Source organism: Aethalodelphis obliquidens, unplaced genomic scaffold, assembly GCF_003676395.1.
Source record: "Aethalodelphis obliquidens isolate GAN/ISIS:26980383/991018 unplaced genomic scaffold, ASM367639v1 scaffold97, whole genome shotgun sequence".
Classification (NCBI taxonomy): domain Eukaryota; kingdom Metazoa; phylum Chordata; class Mammalia; order Artiodactyla; family Delphinidae; genus Aethalodelphis; species Aethalodelphis obliquidens.
In genome coordinates this window covers 2,431,194-2,455,707 of record NW_020838041.1, presented here as the reverse complement: position 1 = coordinate 2,455,707, position 24,514 = coordinate 2,431,194, and the positions used below count along the sequence as shown (strand labels likewise).

General features: G+C 61.4%; 1 protein-coding gene across 1 annotated transcript; it reads right to left on the bottom strand.

The window, feature by feature from the left end:
• Nucleotides 1-1,016: 1,016 nt before the first annotated feature.
• Nucleotides 1,017-17,384, bottom strand: IGFN1 (immunoglobulin like and fibronectin type III domain containing 1). Its single transcript, XM_027096000.1, has 14 exons — nucleotides 17,150-17,384; nucleotides 15,855-16,127; nucleotides 11,352-11,476; nucleotides 10,596-10,737; nucleotides 9,960-10,259; nucleotides 9,209-9,508; nucleotides 8,532-8,705; nucleotides 7,550-7,678; nucleotides 5,925-6,227; nucleotides 4,859-4,947; nucleotides 3,290-3,485; nucleotides 2,286-2,594; nucleotides 1,277-1,615; nucleotides 1,017-1,051 (listed from the first exon to the last, which is right to left on the bottom strand). The coding sequence occupies exons 1-14, from the start codon at nucleotides 17,382-17,384 to the stop codon at nucleotides 1,017-1,019; spliced, it is 2,949 nt and encodes a 982-aa protein (XP_026951801.1).
• Between the last annotated feature and the right edge of the window lie 7,130 nt (nucleotides 17,385-24,514).

Below are 24,514 nucleotides of genomic sequence, written 5' to 3'. Positions count from 1 at the left end.
TCCCCTCACTGTGGTCACTCAGGCACAGCCCGTCCTGACCTCCCCCCAAGGGATCTGGCCTCCATCCTGCAGACACATCCAGTTCCCTCTGCTCCCCCAGGCAGGAGGCTCGCTGCCATCCTGTTCAGTGACTCAGCTTGGGGCTGGGAGGCTGAATGCTCGCTTCTTCTTTGTCTTCCCCAAAGCCTCCATGCCCTCCGGGAGGAGCTTCCCCAGGAGCCCACTCACTCCCCTCTCCCTGGGGCTCTGGGCACGGCCAGCATCCTGCATCCTCTGGGACTGCCTCCCCAGGCCAGTGCGGTGTGAGGAGTGAACCTTCGAGGATCTGCCTTCATTCCAAGGCTGTGGGGACGGGCTGGGGCACTCCAGGGTGTGTTGGGGCTCAGAGCTAGATTCTGCAAGACACAGAGGACCAGGATCCCGGCTTGTCGTCCTGAAGGTCAACGTGACACCGCAGGGGGTCAGGCCTCGGGGCTCTGCCACGGGCGTGTGGGTTCAGATCCACAGCCACCACGTGCTCCCCAACTTTGGGCAAAGTTCTTCCCTGGCCCCGTGGGGAACCGTAACCTCCCCCAAACGATAGGTGTGCACACGAGCTGGGCACTTCGCAACATTCCTTTCCCGGGTTGAAAGGGCCATTGCTGAACAAAGGTCAATCCCGATTAATTAAAAATGTTTAGGAGTTACTTTTTTTTTTTAACTATTCAAAATATAAGATACTATTGGGGACTAACACAATATTGTAAATCAACTATATTCCAATATAAAATAAAAATTAAAAACATAAAAGAAATGTACTCTAGCAATATAAAAAAAAAAGGCTAGTTTTCTTATTAACACACATTATTTACTTTACTGGGGAATACCCATGAGAGAACCAGGGTGGCCTTGGGGCACTAGGTGTCCCTCTCTGGGCATATTTATGAAGGTGCAACTGAGAAGAAGCCTCTTTCTCTCTCATTCAAAATGGGTCGCGAGGCCATTGTGGGAAGCTTAGGTGGGTGGCACGGAGCCCCTCAAGCCAAGAGCTGCTCACCAGTGATCTCATCCACTGCGATGGGCAAACCAAGGCCCCAGGAGGGCCGAAGGTGGAGGTTAAATAACAGAGCTCATGGAGAGCCAGGCGGAGAACCGCGCTGTCCTGACTCCAGCCCACCCCTCTAGAAGGGGGCGGGCCCCTTGAGGACTCCCTGAAGGCAGACGGGAGCTGCATCTCTGGTTCTCCTCGCCCCGCCCCCACCCGGCCAGCTCGCCCCCCTGTCGGGTAGCGTCTCACCCATGACGATGAGGGTGGCGGTGCTGATGGCCTGGCCCAGTGTGTTCTCGGCCACCGCCTTGTACTTGCCACCGTCCTCGGCCGAGACGCTGGGGATGACCAGGGAGCACACGCCCAGCAGGTCGGTGCTGTACACGGCGGGGTCGCCTGCCAGGCTCTGGTCGTTCTTGAACCAGGTGACGCGGGGCCGCGGCCAGCCCCGCACGGCGCAGGTCATGCAGCACTCAGAACCCAGGGGCAGCAGGTGGGTCCGCAGGCCCACCAGGAAGCGGGGCTTCTGTCTCAGGTCGGGCTCCTGGTAGCTGGGAGCCTTCGCCGTGACCCTGTCTGCGGTGGAAACTGGCAGGCGAGGAGGGTCAGAAAGAGAGAAGGGCTGCAGCGAGTCCCAAGCCCCTGGTGAACTCGGGCACTGCCTGGACCTTCCTGCCTTGTCTCACCTGCAAACTTGGCCCCAAGGCTGCTCTACTCATTTTTTATCCTTTTCTTAAGATAATTTTTGGACTTCTTTTTTCTGTACTACAAGCTAACACATGCTCAGTGTGGACAAATTGGAACATACAAGAAATCAAAAGGAGAAGGAATAAAAACCGAGCACAGCCAATTACCTACCGATGACCGCAGCTAGCATTTTGGTGTGGAACCTTTCAGACATTTTTCTACTTTAGAAACTCGTGAAAGTGAGAGAACGAGCATCTGATTTCACGGTCTGCTTTTTCTGGCAACTGCTTTGAAGGTTCGCGTCTATTTGACTGTAAAAGACTCTGTTTTCGGAGAACCACTGGTCTCTGTCTACCTTTTCGCCTGCCACTGACTCGAGAGGCCACCCAAGACCCGCAGACAGCTCCGCTCCTCGCGTTCTCCCCGCGGAAGAAGCGGGACCCACCCTGAATCGCAGACACGGAGGACCCGGGTACCGGTGGGCGGCGCGGGAGGTGGGAAGAGCGATGGACCGGCGGCTGTCCCCGCCCTCCCAGCCTCCGGTCCCCGCCGCTGTCCGCGCGGAGCTCACCTGGCGGCTGCCGCGGGACGACCCAGGGCTGGCGCGTGTCCGAGGGCTCGCTGGCGCCCAGCTCGTTCTTGGCCACCACGCGGAAGTGGTACTCGTGGCCCGGGAGGACGCCCACCAGGGTGAAGCGGCAGGTGTGCAGGCGCTCGGCCGCGGGGCGCCAGGGCGCGTGCGGGGAGGAGCGCGTCAGCACCGTGTAGTGCAGCGGGGCGGCCCTCCCGTCGGCCTCGTCCGGGGACGGCACCCACTCGACGATCACTGAGCCCAGCGTGCCCTCCCGCAGGAGGATGGGCCCCGGGGCCCGTGGGCGCGCTGCGGGGACAGAGGGGTCAGGCTGGAGCCGGAAGTGCCCGCCTGGCCCTGCCCAGGGCCCTGAGTCTTTCCAGGTCCCCAGGACCTGCCCGTGGTCCCCACTTCTTCCAGGGCCCTGGAGACACGGTCTCGCCAGGCAGGGGGCTGGAGCCAGAGAGAACTGGGCCAGTTCTGCAGTTACTGCTAGAGGGTGGGAAACCTCCAAAAAGACTCATTTTAATTCACTTTGTCTTGTAAGTAAAATGACACAGGAGCAGAATGGGGGTTTCCATAAGACCAAGTTACAGAGCTCTCGCTGTTAGTTGCCCATCATTTCTGTGTTTCAGAAACCCCTCCGGGGCTGGGGCTGGGGGAGACCATCTTTATCCCAGGGGAGGACCACAGACAATTCTTGCCACCGCTCTTTGGAGTGATGTGATGGTGGTGACTGTCTCCGCTCACTGACCCGAAATGAGGGACAACAGAGGTCCGGGGAGGGCTGTGCTTAACTGTCCCCAACCGCCCCCCCCCCCCCGCCCGGGGAGAAGGACAGTGATACCCCTCTCCCCGGCCCCTCCTCCTTTCTCCCTTGGGGCGCATAAGAAGGGTCAGGGTGTGGTCACGGGCACACCCAGGCGGGTGGAATCCCGCAGACCTGTGACCAGGCCCTGGGGAGCGGCCCAGCCGTGTCCAGCCGCAGCCCGGGCCTGCCTCACCTGCCACCCTGAGGCGGAAGCTATAGGTGGCCTCCTCCCCCCGCGGACCCCTCAGCACCACAGTGTAGAGGCCGCTGTCAGCGAGGCTGGCCGCGGGGACCAGGAGCTGGGTGAGGCCATCCTTGACGGAGGTCACACTTCTTTTAGGCAAGGGCAAGCCATCCTTTAGCCAGGTCACGTCCGGCATGGAGGCGGCCTGGGACGCAGAGGAAGGAGAGGTGAGAGGGGAGTTTCGTGGAAGCGATGGCTTTGAGCTGGGCTGAAGTGTAAGTGTGAGAAGAGCATCCTGAGAGGAGCATCTGGGTACAGCCACGGGGGGAGCAGGGGTGGGGGGAAAGGGGAGGAGGCTGCAGAGGGGGGTTTGCAAACACGTTAAGGGCCCCGCACATCACACCCATACAGACACCTGCGTCTCATTCTGTGAGCCACGAACCGCTGTTGTAAGGTTTAACCAGGAATTAGATCTGGCTTCACAGGGCTGGGGGAGCGAGGGCGGGCGGAAGTGGGGAGGACTCGTGGGAGGGGAGTGCTGACCACCCTGGTGCCCAGGCTGGGGTGCCAAGGGGGGGTATGACTGGGGGGTCCCTGCAATAGTCCAGGAGGGAGAGTATGGTGGCCTGACCCTGACCAGGGTGGGGGACCAGTCCAGCTGCCTGATGGCTGCACCACCAACTCCCATGAGACCCTCAGCTCTGGGCGTCAGAGGCACCTGGGGATGCTAACAGTGACCTACCTCACAGGCTTGTCTGGGGACCCAAGAAGCTAACGATACGAACGGGCCCAACACAGAGCAAACACCTGGTGTGTCTTAAATACTTTTGTCATCATTACCATCGTCATGATTATGGTCTAATAGTTAAGAACATGTAATTTAGAGTTAGGTCCGGGTTTGGGTCTGACTCCACCACCTATGAGTTTCCCAGGCAGATGATGATGATTTTAACAACAACAACAGTAATAATACTGGACACTTGCCATGTGCCCAGCACTATTTATGTCCTTTCAAGTATTAATTCCTTGAATCCTCAGAACAACCCTTTGAGATAAGTTACTATGAATACCCTCTCTTGACATGAGGACGTCGGAACACAGAGAGGTTAAGTTATGTGTCCAAAGTCAAACAGCTAGTGAGCCATGAGGTCAGAATTTGAATCCAGCCACCTGTGCTTCTAACCACACTGGCTGCTGTACTACACGTACAAACGCAGGCTACGTACTCTCACAACAGACATTCTGAAGTCAAGAGGCATCAGCCCGCTGCAGGGAACCCTTCCCAGACTAAGGAGGTGGAGAAGTGGGGGGGGGGGAGGGGACGGGGCGAGGGTTTAGAGGTGCAGTACCGAAAGCCACCACCAGAGGGCGTCGTGGACAGGAGCAGAGTGGCCACCCAGCTTCCAGGGGAGGGCTGTCCCTGCCAGGAGGACCCTCCCCTCCCCTCCCCTCCCCTTCTCTTTGCGGCCTGATTTCCAGCACAAGCGCAGGTCCCTGACTAGGGGCCAGAAAGGAGCCGGGAAGAAAGGAGGCCCACAGGGCTGAGACTGCCTGCTGCAGCCCACTAGATGTGCTCACCTCAAAGTGGACAGGCACACGAACTGTGTCCCCAGCTCTGACCGTCAGCGAGTCCTTCGTGCTGGCGTCCATGAGGAACTTGGGACAGACTGGAACACACGGGGTGGCCTGTCACCTCCCTCTGCATTTGGGCCCCAGCCCTGGTCACCAACCAGGCAGGGCTGCAGGGGGACTAGACGCTAGGCCAGCCCAGTGATGCTGAAACCCCCACTGGACATTGGACAGGGGGCCCTGCAGGAACTGGAGAGGGGGCCGGGGGGGAATCCTGGCGGGAGCCGCAGGGCTGGGGAAGGGGGGAGAGGGATGGGGGCTGAGAAAGGGAAGCCGTCAGGGGCAGCCTTAGGGGCAGGCTGGAACGGAGGGGGATGGTGAGAAACTAGCCCAGCTCTTGTGTTTTGCAGATGAAACAACTACCCATCTGAGGCAGGAAGTGGCCCCAGAGCCTGGGATTTGGGGCAGAGCCAGGACAGGCTCTGGGTTGCGGCCAAAGACTCAGGGTGATTTTCTTTGTGTGTCTCCCTCATCGTCACAAGGACAGCTGGGGTCTGTTGGGATGGCCCAGTGTCAGCTTGGGCCAAAGACAGGTCAGCTGCTCCAGCAGTTAACGCCCCCGGGGAAGACAGTCCACCTTCGGGTAACAGGGATGGGGGCATCTTCTGCACTGACGTGAACTCGGGAGCTGAGAGGCAGCCGGCCTTCTCAGGCCACGCTGGGGAGGCAGCAAAGAGTTCTGGAGTGAGCCTGGGCTTTGGGGTCAGTCATCTGGCTGGCACCTGGGCTCTGCTGCCTACCAGTGGTACGGCCCAGGGCCGTGGACTGCTGACCTCGGTTTCCTTATCTGTAAATTGGGGATAGTATTGACCTTGTAGGATTTTCATGAGTTACAATGAAAATGCGTTTCTGAAAGGGCCTGCCTGGCCCAGTGCCCTGCTCTTACTAGGCGCCCAAGACGTGACACTTCACTAAGCTGGGGTGGGGGTGGGGGTCCCGGCTCAGCTAGCGCATGGGTGCAGCTCAGAGGCCCTCCCCAGGAAGGGCCTGGGCTGGAGGAGGGAGGTGGACTCACCACTGACGGGCATGGCTTGCACCACCGTGTCCAGGGCAGTGGGCGGGCCTCGGCCCCCGTCATTCACGGCTGTCACCCGCACGAAGTAGCCCTCCCGAGGCCGCAGCCCCTTGATCGTGTAGGTAGTGCCCGGCACGGTGCCTGCGTGGCACGGACTCCACTGCGGGCTGGCTGAGTCGCCCAGCTCTACCACGTAGCCCAGCGCTTCGTCCCCGTCCTGGGGGTCCGGTTGGGCCCAGCTCAGGGTGATGCTGGCGTGCAACGTGTCCGTGACCTGGAGATCCCTCACGGGCCCGGGGGGTCCTGGCCAGGCACCACGGGGTGTCAGGAGCGACATCACCTCTCCTGAGGGAGGCCCCTCGGTGGCCACTCACTGGTTTCCCACGGGCGGCTGGGGGTTGCTTTCACTTAGGGGTCCGCCTCCAGGCTTTGCTAAAGCACCCGCCGGAACCCAAACCCTTACTCTACCCTGGACTCTTCCTCAGTCTGCACCACCCATCCCAGCTCGCCTCCTCCGGGAAGCCTCCCCCGACTCCTTCCACCCACGTGCCAACCTGCCAACCCCCTTCCCCTAACTGTCCTTCCATAATTCCCCCAATCTGCTGTTTTCAACGATGAGTCCTTAGGTTCCAACATCCCTGAAGACTAGAATTCTCTTTTTGTTGTGAGCATTAAGCTCCTAGTCAAGACTGCCTTGGGTACTTAGTCCATACTTTGTGCTCTTTACCTGTAAAATGGGAATGATAACAGCACAGGCCCACCCACCCACAAGGGTTTCAGAACAAAGGTGTGAGGTGTGTAAAGGGCTCTGTAGGCTGCACGGCGGTCCAGGGCTCTGGCCTTCAAACCTGGGGAGCCACCTGGGGGCAATCCCTAGGCACCCAGCCCCCCAGACTCCCTGTGTCTCTCCAGGCCCCACGGCCACTTCCCCAGGCCCCGGCTGACACGGAAGGACACCCCTGGCACATCCACAAGGGCCAGGAACGCGCTGCTCCCCCAGGGCTTGTCACCAGCGGGCTCATGAGGGTAAGAGCTCAGGAGAGGCGCAAAGAGCAGCTGTAGGCCGCGGAGGGGTGCTTTGACAGGTGTTTCGTGGAACAGGTATTCTCTGCTTGAATTTGGGAAATTTGGATCAAACAAAGCAGGGCAGGTTTCTCTTCTGTAGGGCTTGGAAATGTCCTAGGCTGCCTGTCGTGGACATGTGGACCACAGGTCATGCTGCTCTAGACCAGAAGTGTCCCAAGGATGCAGCTGGTTCCTGACACAACGGCAGCCCCCAGCCGGTGGCGATGAGCAGATGCTCGCTGGATGGAGAATTGATGGCGAGGCTCCCCTACGACCACCCCCTCCCTGTAGGGATGCTGTCCCCTCACTGGGGGATGCTTACAGGATGGGACCAAGTAAGCGGGCTGACCTGGGGAAGCGCTCTTCCAATCCCCATTTCTGGCTCCTGGGCCTGTCTGGTCTCAGTGTAGGGCCGTAAGACTCCAGGGGCCCCTAAGGTTTGCCTCGCCCGCAGGGCCTTTCGACCTTTATCCCCCAGCCATCCTGATGTCTCCTTCGGGACTGCCCTGGCCTGCTCATGCCACGGCCACCACCCTCTCCCGGGTTGGCACTCCGCTTACTCATGGGGTCCTGAGCAAAGACGGCATCCGATGGGGGCCCAGGCTCTCCGGGGCCAGAGGGGGCCACGGCTGTGACCCGGAACTCGTACTGACAGCCCTGCCTCAGGTCCAGTACCGTCCACTTCTTCTCTGTGGGAAGCCCACCCACATTAGTCCCGCCTGATGGGGCCGGGCAGTGCCTGGACGAGACCAGCCTGGCCCTACACCTCCCTGCCCCCCAGCCCCCAGCCGGCTCTGACTCGTCCTCTCCAAGGGGAGAAGCGTGTGCTCAGGGTCTCAGGGTCCGAATCCCTGTCTGGTTCTGCCGCTAACGTGCTGGGAAGTCTCGGGCAAATGCCTTCATGGCTCTGGTTCCCTCTGCCTTAGAGCTGCTGTCCTATTTCAATAAAACGGAACCACTCAGCAGTGTAGGTACAGAAGGTGTCCTCAGTCCATGGCCCTCTTTCCAGAGACGGGAGGCCGAGGCTCCGGGGGGCACAGCCTGGCACCCAGCACACTGCCTGGAGCTCTGAACCCCTCTTTCTCCTACTAGCCTGGGCTTTTCTGAGTTTGTTCTGGGCTCAGAAAGCAGTTTCTTGGAAGCTACTCAGGGGGCCGGGACACTTCTCCCCGTCATCATACGGATGAGAAAGCTCACGTTAGAGAGAAACGCGGCGTGAGACTTCTGCTAAACCAGGCTTTGGGCCAGACCGTTCTTTGTTTGGGGAAGGGGCGGGGTGGCAGGGGGAGGGCACTGCCCTGGGTGTCGAAGGACATGCCGCAGCATCTCAGTCCCTTCACACGAGAGGCCACCCCCATCTTCCCCCTTCAGTGTGACACCCCCAAATTGCTGGATGTTGCCAAACGCCCCGGGAGGTAAACCACCGCCAGCGAGACCGTCATACTAAAGTGATCTGGCTAGATGCTGCTACAGCATCTCGGGCCGGGGGTCCAGGGAGGCTCTGGAGGCCAGGACGATGCAGACCACCGCCAGGCTGCTCACCAGGTACCGGCTGCTGGTTCACTGCCACCCAGGTGTTCCTTCCCTTCTTGCGCTTCTCGATCAGGTAGCCCAGGATGTGGGCACTGCCCGGGCCCCGAGGTGCCGTCCATGACAGAGTGATGCTTTGGCTGGAGGCCGACAGGATGGCTGGCGGGGGAGGGGGCCCGGGCAGAACTGGGGGCAGAGAGCGTGCTGGTCAGTCCGGGGCTGGGAGAGGCGCCGGCTCCTGGGGGGTCCTTGTGGAGGAGCGGGCATCTGGGGCCAGCCACATGCTATCCCTTCTTTGGGGTGTCAGGGGTCTGAGCCAGCCCGAAGTTTGGGGGAAGAGTGGTGGAAACAGAGAAGCACTGTGGCCTGGGGGCTAGAGCCAGCCCTGAGGCCCTCAGCCCTGAGGCCCTGGGAGATGCTGCAGATGGAGGACGACGCCGGTCCATCCCAGGGGCCTGGGACAGCGGCTCTGCCGGTCCGCCCCCGTCCCGCAGAGCCACACCTGGAGAAGACCCCGCACATCCTGCTTTGCTGATCTGGCCGCCAGGCCCCACAGGAGCTGGGGTGAGGCTCTCACAGAGCTCTCGAAGGGCCTCGAGACCCCCAGGATGTTGGCTGGTGGCCCCCGGTCTCTGGGCACAGTGGGGAGCCCGGCACGTTCCCTCCCTGGCCCCGGGCTGTCCTCTCACCCTCGGGAGCCACCAGCACCTCGTCGGACTCCAGGGCCTCCCCAGGCCCCTCCGCGGTCACGGCCCGCACGCGGAAGCTGTACTTCTTGCCCTGCTCCGCCTCGGCATCTGTGAAGGTGGTGCTGTCCGCAGGGGGCTCGCCCACCTTCAGCCAAGTGCCGAGGCCAGCCTGCCGCCTCTCCACCACATAGTGCTGCAGGGCCTGGCCCCCGTCATCCGTCGGGGGCCGCCAGGAGAGGCAGACGCCAGCCCCGTGGCCGTCCTGCACCTCCAGGGGGCCCTGTGGGGGCTGAGGCTTGTCTGGGGAGCCCCGAGAGGAGAAGGGGGGTCAGAGGGGCCGCAGGGGAGGGGCGCTGGGCTCCTCTATCAGCAGACGAGGCTGCCCGGGGCTGGAGGTCCTGGGTGGGCATCACCTCGAGGCGTCCCTGGTCTCCACCCCCGACATGCACGCCCCCGGAAGGTGACACAGAATGCACCAGCCCCGAGCCCAGATGGGCGCGGCCTTCTGCCCACAGGCAGTCCCACCTCACTGGCACGACTCAGCGACACCCCTAGGGCCTGGTGTGTCAGCTGCAGAGACACATGGCCCGGCTCCCCCCAGTCCGAGGAGGGGCGAGGACAGCTAGGGGTAGCTTTGGGTCTTAAATAGCATGCACGTGAGGGTTAATACCAGGGACACCCCCCCAGGGCCCGCCCCGCTGCCAGGGAGGGCTCTGCGGGGCCGGGGACAGGGCTGGGGCCAGGCTGGCACCTAGGACTTGCAGGGTGAGCTCGGCCCGCAGGGAGCCGCCCTTGCTGCTCAGAGCCACGCTGTACTGGCCGCAGTCCTTCCTGCTGGTGCTGGGGAGGTACAGCCGCGTGGAGCTGTCCCCCACTGCCACCTGGGCCCCTCCGCCGTCGCCGCCGGCCACCTTGACCCCGTCCTTGCTCCAGGTGGCCTGGACCGGGAGGCAGCTCTGGAAGGCGACCTTCATGGTCACTGGCTCCCCCGCCTTGACCACCAGCGGCTCCCTCAGCTTCGCCATCATGTCGGGAGCGATGACCGGGGGCTCTGGGGAGAGGACAGGGCACAAGGAGTCAAAGACGGTGGGCACCGGGCACCTGGGGGCAGGGAGGGAAGGGCCCAGACACACAGCCCCCTCCCCGCCTCGTGAGAACGGGCAGGAGGGACCCAGAGGCTTCATCTGCAGCAGGACAGACGGGGCCGGACCTCTCTGAGGACGTGCTGACAGGAATGGGGAGCGTGTGGTTGCTTTTTAAACCATCCCCTCGACCGAGGGTGAGATCGCCACGGGCTGCAGGCTGGCGACACGGCCAGACGTTCAGCAGTGGTGTGTGTCGCCGGCCAAGAGCCCGCCTGGCAGGAAAGGGCAGGGCCGGGCCTCACCGAGGATGGTCAGCGTGGCCTCGCTCTGCTGGTCGCCGGCTCCAAAGCTGTACCTCCCAGCCCGGGTCCCCTCTGCGCGGGCAATGAGGAGCCTGTGCTCCAGCCCGTCTTGCTCGAAGGCGACTCCGTCCTGGGCGCTGAGCTGGGAACGAGGCCACAGAGGACCGTCACCCACCCCGTCCAGCCCCTCCCACCGCGGGCCAGGGTCTTTTCTAAGGCAACTGCGGGAATGAACTGAACGCTCATCGTGGGCTCGGCTGGGCCAGTCACCCCCTTCAGTGTCTCATCAACTGTCCACGACCTGTGAAGTGGGCACTGCTGTCAGCCCATTTTACAGGTGCGGAAGCCAGAGGCCACGGCCGCAGTGAGCGGCCGCACTGGGGTCAGCCCGGTCCAGTGGACGCCAAGGCCCTGCTCCAGAGCCCTTGACTACCCCCCGCTGAGATGACAGCTAGAGGGTCGAGGGCTGTTCAGGGAGCCGAGAGCCCGTCGGCTGGGCCGAGGAGGGGCCTCCGTACCGGCCTTGAAGGACAGGCAGACTTCCAGAGGTGCCGGGTCAGGACAGCAGTTTGGATGTGGAGGGAGGGCCAGGGGCGTGTACAGGGAGTGGTGAGCGGGAGACACGCCCACTTAAAAAATCCGGTTTATTCCAAGCCGGCGCGTTGGTATGAGGAAGAGTGAAAAATCTCTCTACGCCTCTCTGCTTCACTCATCCCTCCCCGCAAACCGGCCGGTAAGGAGGTGTGGGGGGGGTACCTTGACTCCATCCTTAAACCAGGCTCCGGGTCCCAGGTCGCTGGTGAGGGTGCAGGAGAGCACAGCAGCCTCCCCGCGCTGCACCTCCAAGTCAGCCAGGCCCTGGGAGAAGTGGCCTGTAGGGCCTGGAGGGACACAGGGGAGTGTGGAGGACGGGCACCCAGGGATCCCCCTGCCGCCCAGCCTCCCACCGTACCCCGGGAGGCCACACGTCTTGCCAGCGAGGCCAGGCCATCCGGTTTTCTCTGCAGAGCCCAGGCTGGTGCAGGGGATCTGGGGGGCCAGGGAGATGAGGGGCCCTTAAGTCACACAGGGCGACGTAGGGGGACCCACAGCTAGTTAGTTCAACAAGTCCAGTGCTTTGGACACGGGGCGTCAGGACAGGTACCAGGAGGGCTCCAAGCCCCGTGCAGCCCGCATCCCCCACACAAGGAGGAAGAGGTGGCCTCCTGAACTGGGAAGAGATCCCTGGAAATGGGGGTCGCTGATAGCAACAAACTCCTGGGTCTGGGAAAGGCCCAGGCGCCCCAGTGTCCAGGGAGCCCCCCTTGGCTACCGCCTGGAGCAGGGCGGCTGAGAGGCACTTACCCCACGCCTCCTGGGAGAAACCGCCGGCGCCAGGCTTGTGTCTGGATCCGGGACTCCGGGTGGCGTCCGTCCTCTGGCCGCCGACGTCTGACCCGCCCTCTTTGCCGGCTTTCCTGCTGCCGGGACGGCTGGGGGCCTTCCCTGGGCATCCCCTGTCCTCTGCTCCAGGCGGTTCCCCCGGGTCTCTGGCCTTATGTGCTCCCCACCTCTTTGCTGCTCCAACCTCGACCCTGGACCACGTCTGAGTCCTGCTCCTGAATGGACCGAGCCTCCTTTCTGACCTGCCTGACTCCTTGGCTGCCCGGCCCTCGTACTCCTTTAGGGCCCCTGGACGTCGGGCCGTATCCTCCTTAGCCTCCAGGGACCCCTGCTCCCTCAGGAAGCCCCTTCCTCCCCTCTGTCCTGTGCCCAGCTGAGAGCCGGGCCCCTGGGTCCCCTGTGACCCGTCTCCAGAGCCTTTTCTGCCGGAGCGACCATCTGGGCCCTCCCAGGCTCCCTGGCGTCCCGAATCCCCAGGCCTTTGGGCGGAGCCATTCTCCCTCCCAGCAGAAGTCCCCTTACCCGGGACACCTGAGTCCCCTGGGCCACTAGCCCTGCTTCTTCCAAGACCTGAAGTTTTGCCATCTGGGAACCCTGGGCTTTGCCCCCCACCAGCCTCCTCTCTGCCTGGAGCCCCCTCCCAGCCCCAGGAGGCTTGTGGCCCTTCATGGGTCCCCCCGAAAGTGGCATCTTCCTCCTGCATGGAGCTTGAAGCCCTGGAGCCTGGGGGCCGGTCCCTGGCACCTGTGCTGTCTTGGCCAGACCCCTGGTCTTCCCAGCCTGGGCCCCAAGCGTGGCTTTCTCCACGCCCACCGGCGGACCCTGACACGGATCTGCCCCTTTCCCCGGGCATCCGGCTGCTGTCCAGACCCTGGCCTGTACCTGCTGAGCCCCCCAACCCTGCCCCCATCCTCCCGCCACCCAGCTGCGCAGCCCTGGAGCCCTGAGGTGCCAACGCCCCCTGCCCAGCCGCTGGACCCCTGTCTGCAGCCTTAGCGCCTGACCCCATCTCCCCAGAACCCCCTGAGCCGCCCCTATAACCAGCCTCACCCCCTGACCCCGTTGCTCCAAGGCCTCCTGAACCACCTCTAAAGCCTGCCGCACCCCTTGGCTCCATGGCGCCAGGCTCGAGACCCCGCGACGCCCCTCCGTTGGCTGACATGCTTCCGGCGGGCAGAGGCCCTGCAGCTCGTGATCCCTGCCCAGGGCCCAGCACTTCACCAGACTCATCAGCGCCCCGGCTCTCAGAGGCCGGCCCCGCGCGAGGAGCTCGTGCCGGGGGGCCCCGGGTAGTACCCCCAGAACTGGCTCCGTCTCCAGAGCCCCCGGCACCAAGGCCCCTGGCTCCGTCCGCATCTCGCACTTTGCCCGCTGCCCTCAGAGGCCCTGAAGCCCCAGAGCCATCTTCATGGCCTCCTTCTCCAGAAGCCCCCAGAGCCCCCGGGGCTCTGAAGCCCCCGTAATCCCCAGTCTGACCCCAAGGCCCTATTCTCCCCGAGCCCTGTGGTCCTGCCCCTGTGGCAGAGGCCCTGAGGCCACCTCGCCCCGTGCCATCCCCGCAGCCCATCTCACCTCCGGGTCCTTTCTCCCTGGAGCTCCGTGGCCCATCCCAGAAATCCGGCTCAGACCCCATGGCCCCTGCACCTCTGAACCCATCCGTGTCTCCCAGTGTCCCACCAGGGCCCAAAGGACCTCTAAGCCTGTGGCTTCTGGCCTCCACTCCCCGACCAGAACCCATCAGCCCAGCCACCTGGGTGCCCCCCTCACCCCCTTGCCCCCCACCAGACCCCAGCACTCCAGGCCCACAGTGGGCCCCGGATTTGCTGGGGCTGGACCGTGTGTCATCCCAAGGGCCTGGGCCCTCAGACCCTCTTCTGCCCGCCTCTCCTGTTCCCCTCTGCCCGGCTGTCCAGGCTCGGGAATCCTGGGGGCTGCTGGAGCCGTCCTCTGCCTCGCCGAAGGTCCCCGCCGTCTCCGGGCCCTCCCTTCCCCTGAGCCCCTGTGGGCCCCTTTCCCAGCCCCCGGGACCCCCTGGGCCTGCAGGGCTGGTTGTGTAGCCCCTTCCCCCATCCCCAGACCCCCGTGGGCCTCCGTCACCTGCCTCCTGCAGTGAAGACCCAGCTTTGGCTTCAGGACCCCCGGGCCCCACGGGGATGCTCCCGCCACCAGATATCGGTGGCCCCTGGAAGTCCTTGCATTCAGAGGTCTGTCCTGGAGACTCCCCTGACCCCAAGGGGCACCCCCGGTCCCCACGGTCAGCTTCACTACCTTTCCGAGAGTCCCAGGACTCAGGGCCCCTGCCTGCCATGGAGCTAGAACCTCTTCCTCTGGAAGGCTCCAGGGCCCCAGGAGCTCCCACCCTGCGGCGGCCCCTGGTGTCCCCCAGGTCAGTCCCGCTGCCCTGCGCTGCCCCGGCCGCTCCTCTCCCCCTTTCCCCACTCAGGCCATCCTCTCCCCCCACCTCATCCGGGCTCTGCCCCTGCAAAATCTCCATCCCCTCCCCTTCTGACCGAGACCCCACATGACCAGCCTGGGATCCCCGCGGGGCCCGCTCTCTGGTCCCAGGTCCCAGCTGAGCGTCCCAGGGCTGTTCCTGACTGAGCCTGGGCAGCCAACTCCTGGGATCCTCGACATGCCCCTTCCCTCCCCCACTGCACCCCAGCCCTCCAGTCTGAGGACGCCGGGACCCAGCCTTCCTGCCTCCTGCCGTCCCAGAGCATTTGTCCCCCTCGCTGTCGCTGCTACGACCTCGCGGTTGGTCCCCTGCGAGGCCCAGCCCTGATTCTAGGCCCTCCCCTGAGCCCCCTGGAAGGCTCCTGTCCCTGCGTCCCTCTCCATGGAGCTGATTTTCACCAAGAGGACTGGCTCTGCCCCCTTCTTCCAGAAAGCCCTTTCTTGCCAGTCCAGGGCCCCAGGCTGAGTCGGCTGCCTCCTTGCCCCCCATCAAAGTGTAGCTGCGCCCACCCAGGCCACCTCTGTCTGGGCCGGCTGTGAGCCCAGAAGCCAGCCCGGACCCCTGGAGGGAGCTCCCTGTGGGGTCCTGCTCTCTGGGTCTCCCCCGCTGGCCACGGATGCTTCTGGAATCTTCTGGGCTCTGCGCTCCTTGTACCTGCTGCTGGTGGTCGGTGCTCGCGGTCAGAAGGCTTTTATCCTTCCCAGCTTTGGTGAGAGGTCACGCCCCCAGAGAAAGACAGGAGAAAAGACCTGTGAACTCAGGCTGAGCCACGTCTCGGACCCCAGAGGCTTTGCCTGACCCTCAGTTTCCCCAGCAGGGAAACAAGCCGACCGTCTCCAGAGGAAGCCAGAATGTGGCAGCTCGTTGGTGGATAAACCCCACCATCACTTCCCCCAGTCCTGTATCCGAGGCCACCCCAGTTTGCTAGGTAGTTCAGGAGGAGTTTTAGAGAAACTACAGAGCCAAAAGCCATTTGCCATGAGCGGGTGGCTGGTTTATAAAAACATCTACTTGCCCTACTGCCTGCCTCACAAATGTCCGATTTACAGTTTCCTAGGATGACCTTGAACCCAGAACCCTAGGGGAGTTTAAGGGTGTCCTTTGGCCCAACCCAGGGGCTCCTCATCCTTAGTGGACCTGGGCCACTGTCCCAAGCCCTGTCCAGGACCTTAGGGCCATCCTGGATCTGTGCCCAGTGGAGCAGATGCCACTGCGGAGCGCTGGGCTGGCCGTGAAGGGCCTGCACTTGCAGGTGTCAGGAATAGATCTAGGGGGCCTTCCTCATTCTCTGCGGGGAGGAGGAATCTCCAAAGCAGGGGACTGGCAACAGAAGCCCCTCCCCACTTTCCTCCCGCCCTCCTGGGCCCTGAGGTCTCGCCACCCTGGCAGAGGCGGGGAAAGACCAGGCGTGGCCCACTCACCTTCAACCACCAGCCAGGCGCCGCAGGCGTGGAGCTTGGTGCCGAGGGAGTAGCGGCCCACGTCTGAGAAACAGGCCCTTCTTGCCAGAAGCCAGTGGGTCAGCCCATCACTGGACACGAACACCTCGTATCTGTCACTCAGCTGGAGCGGCCGGTGCCGGCGATGCCAGGTGGTGCCGGGGCAGGGGTCAGAGAGAGTGGCCTCGAGGACCGCATCGCCCTGCTCCCCGCAGTGGGCACAGGCCAGCGGGACCACCACCTGGGGCAGGACGGCTGCCGGGGAGCAGGACACAGTGTGACCCGACGCAGGGCGCTGGGAGCTCAGCTTAGCCGCAGCTCCCTGTCACCTTGGACGGGCCACTCCTTGCCCCAGGTATCAGTTTCCCCACATAAAGTGAGGAGTTATAATTAGGTTGTGAACAGTCAGACTCGGGCTCTGGAATTCTAAATCGGACCGTTCTATCTGGGGGCAGGTAGGTACAGAAAGGAAGCCAACAGGCTGAGCACAGTGCTTTACGCCTGCCGTCTGATTAATCCTCACAACCACCTCCAGGGCAGGTGTTATTATTTCCCTCTTACAGGTGAGAACATTGAGGCTCTACGAGTTATATGGCTTGCCCAGCTAAGACATGGTCCAGATGGAACTCACAGCCTGGTCTGGCTGCCCCCAGATCCCTGCCCCCTTCCGCGTCCACCACGCCAGGCCAGCTGGAGGTCTACCCGCTCCTTCTTCCACCTTGACTTAGCCCGACTCTATGACCTACCTGCCCGCCCCAAGCCTCTCCTCCCTCCAACGTCCCTTGAGCTGTCAGGCGCTGGGGCAGGGGTTGGGGGAGTGGCAGTGGGAAGGGACAGAGCTTGATGAGGGGGGAAGGGACAGTGCCGGTGGGGTGTGGGCATGGGAGGCAGGGAGGGGAGGGGTCTGCACAGGGCAGGAGCGGGCCGACCTGGTGGAGATTCTCGCTGGGGGGTCGTGGGAGGGGAGGACCCACATCCGAGAGGAGGCCGTAGAATTAGGCAGATCTGATCTGAGAGTGAGTGGAGGCTATGGACAGCCTGTGAGCCAGGCGAGAGCCAGGTACCCCATGTCTGAGACCCTCAGCGGAGCCCAGCCCAGCACCAGAAGAACACAGACCTCGGACCAAGAGTTTGAAAAGGCATCATCATAATTTAACCATTTGGGTACCCGTTCCTCTCCCCCGCTGTGAGGGGGGCCATGTCACGTTCACCTACCCCCCGCAAGGGAACCGAAATGGGCGCCCCCCACTCAGACTTCGGCAGGGCCGACCGCTCACCGCTGGCCTCCAGCTCCGTGCGGGAGACGCCGGCATCCGGCACCCTGACCCGGTAAAGGGTAGCGTCCCCCGGCCGCAGGTCTCGGGTCTGGAGCTGGTAGTGCTTCCCCAGATGCTGCAGGCAGTGCTTGGACTGGTTGTCAAAGCCATAGGGGGCCGTCTCGCCATCCTGAGGCCAGGAGAGGAAGAGGGGGCTCCAGGGCCTCAGTGGGTCCACAGCACCTCCTGCCCCCATCCTGCTTGCTGACGACCGGCCCGGGGAACCAAACAACACCAACACCGCTGGATGATAAAGGGGTGGGGCGGAGAGGGGCGGGGTGGAGCCCCAGAGCACGTGGTGGAGGGAAAGAAATGCTCTAGGAATATCCATGGCTCTTACCACGCTGTAAATGATCTGCTGAGTTTATGCAAGAGACACCCGAGATTGCTGAGCCGGCACTGCGGCAGGTGGAGCAGAGCTCCTACCCGAGCAGGGGCGAGCAGGGGCCGGGAGAGAGCGGGTGTGGCCGGGCCCCCAGGCGTTCATTCACGAGGAAGCAGAGTACTACCAGCGACTGATGCACACACCCACCTTAGCCACGCCCTGGAATGACTGGCTACTTGCTGAAAAACAGATGGTCCCTGCTCCACAAGGGTTCGGCTCGTGATTTTTTTTTTGTCTCTACAATGGCGCGAAGGCGATGCACATTGAGTAGAAACCGTACCTGGAATTTTGCCTTTTGATCTTTCCAGGCTACTGCTGGGCAGCGCAGCCCCAGCTCCCGGGCAGCCCGCCAGCACGAGGGTGAACCCCCGACACACCGAGAACCATTCCGCACCAGGCAGCCATCTGCTTTTCGCTCTCGGTACAGTATTCAGTCAATTACAGGAGCTACTCAACACTTAATGACAAAGTGGGCTTTCTGTTGGATAATTTTGCCCAACTCTAGGCTGATACGAGTCTTCTGAGCATGTTTAAGGAGGGCTGGGTTGACCTATGTATGGTGTTCAGTAGGTTAGGTGTATTCAATGTGTCTTCTTGTTTTTATTTTATTTATTTATTTATTTATTTTATTTATTTATTTTATTTTTGGCTGCATTGGGTCTTCGTTGCTGCGTGCGGGCTTTCTCTAGTTGCGGCGAGCGGGGGCTACTCTTCATTGCGGTGCGCAGGCTTCTCATTGCGGTGGCTTCTCTTGTGGATCACAGGCTCTGGGTGCACAGGCTCAGTAGTTGTGGCACACGGGCTTAGTTGCTCCACGGCACGTGGGATCTTCCCGGACCGGGGCACGAACCCATGTCCCCTGCATCGGCAGGTGGACTCTCAACCACTGCGCCACCAGGGAAGCCCAGCTTTTGCCTTCTTGATAAAAGGGCCAGATATACCCAGGGCCACTTCTTCCCCCTCTTCCTGCCTGAATGGGGGTTGAGTTTGGGTCTGCAGCAGACAGCCTACGAGGGTGGGTGGTAACCCTACTCCTAAGGGTGGCAGAGCCGTGGGACGGGAAGAGTCTGGCTCTCCAGCGACAGCCCCGAGCTGTGGTTGGAGCCCTGCATGCCACCCAGGACTTGTCATCGTGGACATAAGGAAGTGGCTTTGTTTCTTGGGCCGCTTGGAGGAGGGTTTTCTGTTATTTGTGGGCAAAAGCATAACCAATTCAGAGACGAGATCTGCTTTCCAACAGATTAATTAAAGTTTAAAGTTAATTAATTTAAAGTTTCAGAAACACTGAGCAAACCGAAACAGAGCATGTCTGAGGAAGGATTTGGCCTTTGTGTTACCTGTTTGTCCCCCCCCATGCAGATTTCTACAAAACAGCCTGAGGCCAAGAGAAGAAAACAAAGCCCCCTGAGTGAGTTAGCAGAAGACCAGGACTCGAAACCCACTTTCAGGGCCTGACCTCGGTCCCCAGGGCCAAGAGAATATCACCCAGCCCAGCTGCAGGGGGCACCCGCGCGCGTGAGCCTCCCCAGCACCCGCAGAGGCAGCGCACGTGCAGCGGAAGAAGCCCAGGGCTCTGCACCCGGCGGGGCTGCGGCCTCCGTGGTCTCCCCACCCAGCATCGGGGCCTGATTCCCCTCAGGGCTCTCCCACGCCCTGAGCATCAAGGGCTGGGCTGGGGGGTGGGGGGGAAGCCCGCCTTCCATGACCGTGAGCCTGCCGAGCACGCGGCCTCCCCGTTCGTGTTCACTACTGTGCAGCGGTGCAGGTCTGTGCCTGGCTGGTCAGCTTGTGATCTGCAGAGAGGCCAAGGGCAGGGGAACAGGGGAGGGGAGCTAGCCTTCCCCTCCCTGCGTTCACTGGACGTGATGACGCTATAAAGACGCACAAGACACACTCCAGGTTCTCACGAGCTCCAAGGGTTCATCAGGGAAGCGGACCCCAAGACAAAAACCTGGGTCAGGACAGCGGCGGATGGACCAACTCTGCCATCAGAGGCACGTGGTGTGGCAGAGAGAGCTGGCTTTCCTGAGTCCGACGGATCCAGGACTAAATGCCGTCTCTGGCGTGTGCTATGGGCAGGTTACCTAACCTCTCTGGACCTTAGTTTCTTTACTTATGAAATGAGGTTAATAATACCCCCAAAGCAGTGAATGGTCAGGATTAAAATATATAATCTAAGTCAAACGATGAGCCCAGGGCCAGCACATCGTAGGTGTTCTGTGATGGGGAGCTATAAATATTACCGATACTGCCCAATAGCGACTGAGGGCCTGCTGCAGGTCGGGCACCGGCTGGGCACTTTACGTAAACCTTTAATGCTCATAAAAACCCCATGAAGGGGGCTTCCCTGGTGGCGCAGTGGTTGGGAGTCCACCTGCCGATGCAGGGGACGCGGGTTTGTGCCCCGGTCCAGGAGGATCCCACGTGCCATGGAGCGGCTGGGCCCGTGAGCCATGACCGCTGAGCCTGCACGTCCGGAGCCTGTGCTCCGCAACGGGAGAGGCCACAGCAGTGAGAGGCCCGCGTACCGCAAAAAAAAAAAAAAAACCCATGAAGGAGGTACTATTATCACCCCAATTTACAGAGGAAGAAACAGAGATTTAGAGAAGTAACGGACTTCCTAAGGCCGAGATGCTGGGCCTGGGATTGTAACCCAGGCATCCTCCCTCCAGAGCTTGAGGTAAGCTCCAGGTAACCTATCAGCAGAGGTCCCTGTGAGCCTGCTGGGGCCACACCTGGTTCTGGGAATATCTCCTACTCGTCTGGGGACTGGAGACCTTCTAGGGGATGGGAAGAGAAGGGCAGACCCCTGTCAGGGGAAGAGCCGCGGTTCTTAACTGCAGCACGTACTCCTTGCTGCCTGGGCTGTCCGAGATCTGGTACTTGCCGGAATTACTGAGGTCACCTTTGGAGCAATGCCAGTGCACCTGGGGTCCAGGCTCCCCACAGACCACAGCCCGAAAGATGGCATGTTTCCCTGTGGCAGGAAGAGGCAGGCGGGTAGTTTGATGAGGTGGGAACGATGGACAGGATCCTTTACTGAGATTTTAACTTACGTTCTGTCCACCTCTCTGGGCACTTGAACTGCCCGTTCCAAGAAGGGTGTCTGGCCTTGGTCCCCGTGAACCGAGGACCCCCGCGGTGCTAGGCAGGAGCACAGCCTCAGGCACCACAGGTACGGCCCTCGCCCCGCCGGAGGAGCAGCGAGTGGCCACGGGGAGGGAGGCCAGCAAGGCTGGGGCCGCGGGTGGGAGGCGGGGTGGGGACAGGTAGGGAGCCGGAAGGACTCTCCCTGGACTGGGAAGGGGATGAGTCTCTTGTGGGTCCCGGGTCCACTCTCTAGGGGAGATGGCGACCTCGGAAAGGCCTTGCTGTGATGCCCAGAGGGCCCGGTCCTGAGACACAGGGCTCCAGCCTCGGGAAAGAGCCACAGCTCCATCCTAACCTTCAAGCCTGGGGCCTCCCGCCCTCAAGGACCCCCAGGCCCTTGCCAGGAGCATCTCAGTAGAGAACAGCTTGGAGTAAAGAGCGAAGGGCAACCGCCCCGCCATGATGAGAGACACAGCTGCCCGTGACCGTGCTGAGCGGACACATAGGGTTAGATTTCGAAAAATAAAGGGCCATTATTTTTCTGAGGCCAGAGTGCGGTAAACTGGAATCCGTTGCAGGGACCTGTGTTGAAGAAAGAGCACCAATTCGCAGCCCCCCCCACGTCCTGTTCCCACCGCTTCCCGGGCACCTCTCTTGGTGGCCTGTGAGTGCCGGGGCGGCCAGCGTTGGGAGCCCCATTTCACTCAGTTTTGAGGGTGTCTCCTCAGCAGTTGCTTGTGGGCAGGGAGAGGGAGGGGCCCAGAGCCACCCTACACCCCCAGCTCCTCCCCAGTTCAGCACGCAGGAGGTTCGCGTGCAGGAACTGCAGGTTCCAGTTCGCAGACAGGAAGCACCTCACCAGCCACACACGACCTCGGGAGCATTGGCTTGGGGTTTTCTTCCAAGCGCATCAGTCCAGCAGCACATGAGGGTGTCAGCCAACGATAAGGCTGGGGGCCTCCTCCCTTAGGGCGAAGGCTGTCTGCCCGGGTCACGAGGACTCATTCCAGCGGTCAGCGCCTTGGGGCCCCATTCCGGGATGCTTCCATGACAGCAGCCCCGACCCTGGTCAGTGCTCCCCAAAGGCCTCTGTCCACTCAGGATCTCTGCGGGGTGGGTGAGGCCAGTGCCCCAGCTGTGCAGGGTGTGCCCCAGCCAGAGTGCCCCACCCAGGCCACTCCCCTAAACTGCTGTCTATCACAGGGTTGGCAACTCTGGCCCCCAGGGCAAACCTGGGGCAGTCTGGTTTTTTAGTTTTTAAAAAATATTTTATTTACTTGTTTGGCTGCGCCGGGTCTTAGTTGCCACGTGCGGGATCTTTTAGTTGCAGCGTGTGGGCTCTTAGTTGCGGCGTGCAGGATCCAGTTTCCCGACCAGGGATCGAACCTGGGTCCCCTGTACTGGGAGCGCGGAGTCTTACCCACTGGACCACCAGGGAAGTCCCTGATTTTGTAAATAAGGTTTTATCGGAAACAGTCTCGCCCTGTCACTTACATATCTTCTAAGGCTGTTTTTGTGTTACAACGGCAGAATCGCATGGTGGCAAGGGAACTTGTGTGGCCTGATAAAACAGTTACTCTCTGGCCCTCTGCAGACCCCTGCGCTACATGAACGGGATGCTTTAAATCTCTGTATGTATCCCCAGCAAATTCCTGGAAACCTCCCCACTGAGGGAGCGGGGCGGGGGAACAGGGAACCCCCTCGGATGGGTATTTTTAAGAAGAGCTTTCGGTGGGCAGGGAGGAGGGGGTGTCCTCCAGAGGAGAGGTGGGGGGCTTCTTAGCCCTCTGGCCCTCAGTGCGGGGTGACACTGGAGGACCGAGGGATAGCTCAGAGGCTCTGACCAGAAAGTGTGAAAACCGCAGCTGTGAGGGGAGAGTCGGATGGAGGGAAACAAGATGGGCTGGGTCGCAGGGATGCCAGGGCGGCTGCAGGAGCTGGGAGAGGGCTCCAGGCTCGGCCCTCGTGACAGTGAAATAGAGATGTCTGTCAAGTGATCCTGTGCCCTGGCGGCTGCAAGGCCTGTCGTCACCCCTAATCTCACAGGGGCTTGCATACTCTTTGCTGGGCCCACAGCTGACGGCCATCAGGAGGCTGGGACTAGCCTGGACGGTGCAGAAAGAAAAGCAGGTGAGGTCGGAGAGCCAGGAATCCTCCAGGGAGAGTGTGAGGACGGTCTATCCGAAGGGTCCCCCCCCGAGAGGTCGCCCGCACCTCCCCTCTCCAGGGAGGGCTACCCATGCCCGGCTGGAGGGGGGAACCTCTGGGAGAGGTCAGAGTCTGACAACCACCTGCTGGAAGCTTCTCTCCAGGCCCATCCTCTCTGGGTGGTTGGAACATGGCCCCTGGAGCCGGACAGCCCAGGCGTGAAAGCGAGCTCTGCCACTTCCTGCTCTGGGACTTTGATCAGATAATTTAGCCCCTCTCCAGCTTCGTTTCTGCACTTGCAAAATGAGGATTAAATAACACCTGCTTTGCAGGGTTGTTGGGAATTGTGAGATGGTATTTGAATAATATGTAGCAGAGTGTGGCCTGGGCTAAGTCCATACACGTGGGGGCTGGGGAGTCAGTCCAGTTAGTCAATCCTGTCCCTTAATATATGTTCATTTGCTCTTATTCTAGGCTTGAGCGTTAAAATAAATAGTTGGCAAAAAAAATAGCAGATACTTCCCCTGATTTAGAACTTAAGGGGCCCTGATGGCTCAGTGTTTGGTGTAGGGCACAATGTAACTGGAGTAGAACATTCTGGAACAGGATGGCTGGCCTTCCTAGTCCCTCTGCACTGAACTATCCAGGACTCTGTCGGGAGGCCTGAAGGCTGGTCCACCTGAGCCCTGGTCTTGACCCTTATATATCCAAGAGGCGTTACAGACGTCCAGGACCCAGAGCCACGCAGGCCCCCGGCGCCGTGGAAAGAGAAGCAGGCTCTGAACCGTGAAGCTCACATCTTGAGCCCACTGACCTGGCCGGGGCCCCCACCCCACTGTCCCCTTGTAGGGAAGGATCTGCCTTGCGCTAAGTGGACGCCTCTCCGGCCACGGGGAATCTGCCGTCTAGTCGGTGGCTGAAACCCCCAGAAGCTCTCCCTCCCTCTCCCATGACGTTTGGGGTCAAAGCCTCCCAAATACCAGACTCCTTTCTAAAGTATTCAGCAAGCGCCTAATGTGTGCCAGCCGCCGTGTCAGGCATTCTACTCAGGTCGGGGCATTTGGGGGAGCCCACCGCCAAGAGGGAGACCCCAGCTGTGTGTGCGCATGTCATCACGTCGGGAGCACATGTTCCAGCTTCCTTCCTGGGATAGGTTTTCCGGCCCTGGGGTGACCGAAGGAGAAGGTGGCCTCTGTTTTAGGGCCCAGCCGGCAGGCCAGCTGCACTTGGCCGTGATTGATGGCCTCTATTAACAGCAGGCTGTAAACGGATCGGGTGCGCCGTGCCACGCGGCTCTCCCCCTGCCGAATCCCACACCAGGGAACGCTTTTCAGCTGCCCAACCTGCTGCCCCCGGCGTGAGGACAGTGTCAGAGAACGGCTCTGCCAGGCTCGAAACCTCTTTGGAAGCAGGAAGCCACTCCATTAGCCCTTGGGGAGAAAAGCCCAAATCCTGGAAGCCGACTTCTCCTGGGTTGTGGGGGGGAGGAAAGCCAGTTAGGGAGGACATTCCAGAGCAACTCTGCGGTCAGGTGTGTCCCCTGGGCAGGTCCCACACCCTGCCTGGGCCTCAGTTTCCTGCCAGGAGCCTCCTCCTCCAGTTGGACTCGCCCAGGGCTCTGATCACAGGGACCTTTACGAAGTCACCCTCCTCCCCTTACTTCATTCCTGAGAGAATCCCTGCAAATAAGAAGCCTTTTCCCA